The following is a 7,427-nucleotide window of genomic DNA, read 5'->3' on the forward strand; positions in this document are numbered from 1 at the left end:
ATTTTTCTCACTTTCAGAACTCGAGCTTACACAAATGTTTGCCTTGTCTTTGATTTTTTTCTTTTCACTTTCAAAGCTAATGACTTCTTCTTTAGTTATTTTCTGAATTATTTACTCTTTCTTTCAAACACACTTTAAATGTAAGAAGATTAAGTACAAGATTCTTAAGAATTAGTTCAGAAAAGTTTTTCAATTCTTTGATGCCATTACTTTTTGTTCCTAATCCCTGGAAAGAAAATAAAGAAATTTTCTCACAAGCTTTTTGTTATCATATTTCTATCTTGAAGCCTTTGATTTAATCTTAATGTCCATGGGTCGATTGAATATGTCCTGAATACTCTCTGGAACCTTCATCTTAAAATCTTCATACTCACACATAGGCATTGTAAGTTTCATCTCCTTTACCTGTGAATTTTCTTCATGTGTAACTTTAAAAGTTCTTCAAGTTTCTTGTGTAGTAGAACATGTAGATGCATGATTAAATTCTTTAGCAGTCAAAGAATAATAAAGAGTATTCATTGCTTTTATATTCAAAGAGTAAAAGCTTTTTGCCACTGGGGGTCCACTTATCTCTAAGTGTGACTACTATGGTCTAACTAATAGTGAGTTCAGTATGGCCAGTCAATGATATTCCAAACTTCAAAATCAGTGGATAACAAAAAGACTTTCATACACGCTTTCTAATAGGTATAGTTTGACCCATCAAAAAGCGGTGTTCTATTGTCAACATGTCCCTTTGAGAAAGCCGTTGTAGCAGTCAAACTAAACATCTCTACACTAGATTGTGAATCTTAAGATGGGTTAATAGGATCGCTACCGTTTTTCATCAAAATTCAAAATAAGAAGCAAAAATATCAAATAAAAGTGATATATAAAATAGCAACCACCAAAAGCAACTAACCAAGAGCACACAATATTTAATAGTGATTTGGATAAACAATCCTATATTCGTACTTCCTTCTCGCGAAGGGATTTTCTCACCATGACAATAGTTTAACTAAGTCATAAACCCGATTTAGTAGGCTTAGAAGACTGCACACTGGTATCTAACTAGAATCAATGATCTAATCTAACTTCCACCATGAGTAACCCCTATCCTTATCTAGTCCAAACCCTCAATTCAACTGGCTTGAGTACACCGAAAAGATGTTCAAAGTAAAACCAAACACAAAATAATTAACGTCAGAATAAAAAAATAATCTTACAACCCTTTCGATAAAATAAACCTTTCCTCTGAGAATATAAGTGAATTTTAATGAAGAATGACAAAGAAGATTAGTCTAAGGACAACTCTCCTTCTTCAAACAATCTAAAGATATTGTGCACGTTGAGTAAGAGTTTGACGAGGCTCCGGGGCATCGATGGTTCAAAAGCCCATCGATGATATTCATGTCTCTGGACTTTTGCACAATCGATAAATCATAGTACCATCAATGGTTATCATTCACCATCGATGATAAATGAACTACCACAAATGGTAATGGTGCTGAAATCAGCTTTTGAGCTAATTTTCATGTCATTTCACCTCATACATGTCTCATATTTGTATTTACCACTACTACAATATTTTAAACCAATGTTAGTAAAAAAATGAAAGTTTATTATTACTCAACCAAGGGATATTATATGGAAACATCCCAACAAATACCCCTTGAGAGTTCGTTATAATATGAGAAGAAAACAGTCAAAAGATTAGGAAAATGAAGATGAAAAAAAAGGAGAGAGTACTCTTGTGAGGATTTAACAGAGGAAGGTTAATTATTCTTGTGAGGATTTACAAGAGGTCGGCGTGATTACTTTTGTGAGGATTTACAAGAGGAAGATTATTATTCTTGTGAGGATTTACACGAAGCCAGAGTGATTATTCTCGTGAGATGATAACAAGAGAGAAGTGTTTATGTATATTCTTTTTTCCAATAATAAATAAACCCCCTTCTCCATTGGGCATAGGCATATTGCCAAATCACGAAAATCTTTTTGTCCTGTATGAGATTTGTGTTTGTCTTATTTATTTTGCGATAAAGTTAAGGTTTCCACGAAACCCTAAAAGTTAAAGTCTTTGTTTGGGATGTAAAATTGACTAGATTCCGAACAGATTATAATGCCATCATGTCTAATGTTCTCTAGAGCCCTATAGATGTAGACATCTTGCATTAATTCTCACTTCTAGTGTAAGCTTTGAAGTAGAAATTTGCTATGAATCACAGATCGGATCCCCTTCACTATTAAAGTAATGGAGAAAACACTATTTTATTAGAAATATTAATTTGTTTAGTAGGAGGTTGTGATTTGTCTTCAATTGTAAATTAGGAACGAGTGTGATTCATAGAGCATGTTGAGTGTTAGATTTAGAATGAATCATAACCATCCACTAAACAAATCAACAATTGAGATAAAAGTAGTGGTCTTTCCATTACTATTTGATGATAGTAGCGAGAATCTAAATCCAAAATTCTTCTATGTTTTTGTTTATAGAGAAATCTTAAAAATTTGTTGCGGGAACCATTAACACCCTTTTATTTTGAAAATCCAATGAAGGATATTTGTTTGTTATATGAACAATTATAATTTTGAGACCTATAGGAGAAAGAGATATTATTGATCCAGATTACAATAGCATGTAAGATTTCTCTATAATCAACGACATAGAGAATTCAAAGCAGAAAATATTTGCGAAACCACATGTTCTTTCATTGTGTCTCATTTACTATCTTGTATAGAAAGAACATGCGCTCCATCTATGAGAACTTCTTACCTTACAAATAAGCCCCTTCTTTGTTTAAATTAAACACGTCCTCTGTGTGCTGAACATGTTCAAGTAGTATAAGTTGTTTGTTATCTCATATAATAAGTGCTTTAAACCTATCATTGTTTTGAATTTACTAGACCTCTATTTTTATTTTTGGAGATGTCACCTGAGTGAAATTCATTGACTTTTTTCATCCCTGGAGAAAAATATATTCGTTGTATGCACAGGGATGCTTCGTGCTACGAGCAGGTACAAACATTGGTAAAGAAACAATTAATTTTAATTGACCAAAAAAAATTGTTTTTAGACAAATAGACCCTCTGAGGGCAAATAATCGAAGAAAATTCACTCAGAGGATCTATCTGGAAAATAAAATAAAACTAGAGGAGTGGTAAGTTTAAAACATAGATACTACAGGGGGCTGTCCACAATTAACCTTGTAAGGTATTAACTTATAACTTCAGAATCACATGCCTCTCCTCACATTATGATCTTCAAAAACAATGATAAAAACTAGTGGGTCATGACCCCGACATTACTTCAATATCTCTTATTAATTAAGTTACCTAATTTCCCTCAAATGGATTGACTTCTTTCACATTAATAACCAAACTAGCCAATCTACATAATGTAACATGATTGACTATAGTAGGGATCATAACTTTGATAAGGGCAGGGTGAATATATGTATTGTGGATAGCTCCCTTGGCTAGCCAAAACCTGCACACTCTTGCCTTTACCATCTTTCTCTTCTTTCTTTTCCTTTTTCTCATCATACGCAACAACCCTGACGAGCTCTGCAAACCCCATTTGTTTCCTCAGCATCACTGTTAGCTCAACCGAATCTACTCCATTGCCAACGACAATGATCTTGTCATCTTCAAGTTCTGCAGATATAACACCTGATACATTATGATACAAATGGGTTACCTACATTTGGGCATCATATATGTCGCATATTCCCATTAGAGTTTAATGGACATCATAGATCATATGAGAAAATTCTTTCATATACATTAATGTGGTTGTACATCATAGATCATATGAGAAAATTCTTTCATATACATTAATGTGGTTGAATCTAAGCCAAGCATGGTTATGAAGAATTTTCTTCCCTCTTTTTTTCACTTGGAAGTCAAACACATCAATTTATACGAGAGAATCCTCTTATATGACAAGGATATCCATTATTCTCATTTTGTAACTGTACCTATTTAGGATTACTTGCAGGCGTGCAGATACCTCTCCCTCAATGGGGGGTATAGGCGACCTAAATTATTTTACGCCCTTTGAAGTTGAGATGCATCAGCTAGAATAATGTGATGAAAATTACATTTTTGGCTGCAATTTATGGCGCAGTTTGGTAATTCTTCTGTTAATTGGAGGGCAAAAAGGTAATTACTACACATGATTACCCCAACTGACATGTCAAGTTAACGGGAAAAGACTGTCGTCTGCAATTTGTAGAATGTAAATTATAATAGGATAGTTTAGAGGGTATGAACAGCTACAACGTTAGTATAAGAAGTGTATCCGCATTTAGTAGAATTTATATAGAAAGAGTTAAACGGGATATCGTTGCATTACCTGGTAATTTCACAGCTATAGTGAGCGCTTTCGTTCGCTTCTTTGCATTATTCATCGTGACTCGAATCACAACCTTTTGCTGCATGAACAAAATTGGCAAATAGAGTGACGGAGATCATAAGTTTATAACGTTATCATAAAGATTATGACTTAAAATATAAAATGGGGGGCAAAAAATTATGACACCTTTCCCATTAATTTGAGTTGAGGATCTTTGGCCTTTTGTCTATTTTTGCGTTGAAGTGGGATCTTTGGCTTTTGTTACTCTTTGTATTTAAAGATGCAGAGGAAAGCTTGAGTGCTTGGACTAGCTAAGAGAGCAAGTAATTGTTTGGTTTTTGTAGGTCTTCTTTCGGTGAAGTAAATGGTGATGTCCAAATGTGACACTCTCAAATCTCAATATTTAGTCTTTAGCTTAACAGTGTTAACTTCCTCCAAGCATTATTTTTCAAAAGGTTGGCATGTTTAGACAAAGTTAGATGACGTATATAAGAGTTTGATAGTTGCAGAAATTCCTAGGTGGCGGTCTCATTCAGACTTGCAATAACTTTGTTGAGGTGACTAATATTCTTTATAATCATTTTTCATGCTAGAGTCTGACTGTAGCAATGATTTTGATTGTATCAATCATTTTCATTATTTGCTTCATTTCATGAGTAGGTTAAGGAGCCGTGCAGCAAAATAGATACTGATAAATGATAATGAAATCAGGATTTTAATACGTCTGCAGGGGCATTTCTCCATTTTCAAACAGTTAGGAGAGGCTTCTCAACAAACCTTTGATATCTTACAAGTTTTGATGTTGAGACTTGAGATAGCTATATTTTTCGAGTGAGAGATTGGGGCAAAAAAAAAAAAAAAAAGTTTTCGATATGACACACATGTCACTGACTTTCTTAGAGAATATTATGAAGTTAATGGGAAATAATGAAAATTACTTGTAATGGTTACAGAGAGTTCAAAGTATTTTTTTTTCTCTTTGGCTTATTTGCCGATAGGCCTATGTTTGGTGGTAAAATTGAAAGAAGAAAATAGAGAATTGAATTTGTATTATTCTCTCTCACAGACTTAGAAAAAGAATGATTTACAATTCTCTCAATACAATCCCTCTCTAACAAACTTAGAAAAAGAAATTACAATCTTCTTGTATCGGATTCCCGATTTACAAAAGAGAGAAGGGTCAACTGAGATCCTTTCCTTTGTTTAACCTGGGTTCTTCACGGTAGCGATGAGATGCCTCCCTCGAAACTCACGTTGAGTTTGCTTCTCGTTGACGATCTGAATACCTCGCTGGATTGAAGTAAATAAAACTTGTGTGGCAAGTTCTAAGGATAACTCTTAACGAGTTTTAAAAACTCAGAACGAGTTTGAACTTTGTAACAGAGTTGATTTGAACCGAAAATCGGTTTTAATGCCAAGAAGAAAACCCCCAAAGGTTTTCTGTTGCTGAAGAAAGCTCCAAGATCTCCAAAAGATGATCTCCATATCCAAAGAGAAGATCCGAATGCCCAAAGCCAAAAGATCAATCACGAACTCAGTTGAGTTTACTCATATTTATAGGAGGATTAAGGAGTGTAACTGCCCGCTTAGTCTGCTCCTAAGTGGGACGGAAATCCCTCCAATCGTGGGGGAAAACGGTTTCTGGAACCGTTCAACTCATGTTTGAATGAGTCAAACACCGAAAATGGCATTCTGGGCCAGAACTCTGCGTTTTAGACCCGAAACATAGAGTTGGGCATGTGCTTGAGGCTTAAAACGTCGTGTTCGCACAGTATTGTGAATCTGGAACGTAGAAATGAACTCTGCATTTAAAGAGATTGTTGACTTCTAATCTCTTTCATCAGGGCATTTGCAGAGATCGTCATTTTGTAATCTCTACCTTAGCTCCTTAAAATAAGGGAGTCATCAGATTGTAACTCCTACAGTTGTCTGTGAAGACTGTTGAATCAGAGTTTCCATCAATTGTCGTGAAGGTCGTTGAATTGTAACTTTCTTGATCTACATAAAAATCTTCTAATTGTAGCCTTTGTTTGTTGACCTGAAAGTCATTTGTGTTGGCCTTCTTGTTTTGATGATGTTTAACAAACAATTTACTTCTAATGTTGTTTGTCTAGTGTTTGTGTTTTCGTATTTATTCTAGGCAAACAACGAGTTGGAGGATGGATGGTATTACGCATTCACGATCATATCCAATAGAGGTTGGTGAACTTATGGAGTGAAGCCTTACAATTCATGTTGAAGATCCAAGTTCAAGCTTCTTCTGCATAGTGTACCAAGTCAAGCTCATTGAAGATCAAGATTGATTGAGTAACATTTAGTTTAAGTGTTATATTATGTGTGTTAAGTACGTTAAGCTCAATATCATATACACACACATTTTATTGGTTTCCTTGTATATATACGTAGTCATATATATATATACAACACAAGTTTTGGTTTTCATGTTTATAAATATGAAATTACATATTTCATATTTATTATTGTGATTTGGTTTAACTACTTAGATATGAAACAAATATATTTTCATATACATACTCATATGTTTCATTTTCTATTGTATTTGTGAAAATATTATTTTCTTAGTTTATAGACTTAACAATAATCATATACATCTTTTATTAAGTCTACATATTATTTTCTTAGTTTATAGACTTAACAATAATCATATACATCTTTTATTAAGTCTACAAAATCATTTCGTAATGTTTCAAAACATGGTTAAACGAAAATGTCAAAACTCATGTGTTCACATTTTCATGTTTTAAACTATTTTACAAAATGATGATATTTTATATTTGGGAAGTCCTTTTTAAAAACTAGTCTTTGTAGCATGTTTATTATCATGCCTACAATCATTCTCTAAAGTTTTATATTTTTTATAATTTATTTGATATTTTTAAACAGGGTTTAAAAATCAGAAAATCAACTTTCAAACCTGTTTTCTCATATGTCAGTTTACGGTCGACCGCCACGGTCGACCGCGCCTGAGTTTTTACCTACGGAGTTAAACAGAAACTTTCACGGTCGATCGCCACGGTCGACCGTCAGCTCGAAATTTCCCACGGTCGATCGCCACGGTTGACCGCCAAAA

At 33.9% G+C, this 7,427-nt stretch overlaps 1 protein-coding gene across 2 annotated transcripts; it reads right to left on the reverse strand.

Moving 5' to 3' along the window:
• LOC109843853 lies at positions 3,151–4,590 on the reverse strand. Of its 2 annotated transcripts, none has more exons than XM_020412814.1 (3): positions 4,523–4,590; positions 4,337–4,415; positions 3,151–3,636 (listed from the first exon to the last, which is right to left on the reverse strand). In XM_020412814.1, exons 1-3 carry the CDS (start codon positions 4,529–4,531, stop codon positions 3,371–3,373), a joined length of 354 nt encoding a protein of 117 aa, XP_020268403.1. In that variant the 5' UTR covers positions 4,532–4,590; the 3' UTR covers positions 3,151–3,370. The 2 variants fall into 2 exon arrangements, with proteins under 2 accessions (XP_020268403.1, XP_020268402.1); XM_020412813.1 differs by having other exon boundaries at positions 3,151–3,651.

This window comes from Asparagus officinalis, chromosome 5 (assembly GCF_001876935.1).
Source record: "Asparagus officinalis chromosome 5, Aspof.V1, whole genome shotgun sequence".
Classification (NCBI taxonomy): domain Eukaryota; kingdom Viridiplantae; phylum Streptophyta; class Magnoliopsida; order Asparagales; family Asparagaceae; genus Asparagus; species Asparagus officinalis.

Coding starts and splice junctions, on each gene's coding strand:
- LOC109843853 (XM_020412813.1), bottom strand. Junction 3,652..4,336: donor TATAGCTGTGAAATTACCAG/GTAATGCAACGA, acceptor ATAATGTATCAG/GTGTTATATCTGCAGAACTT.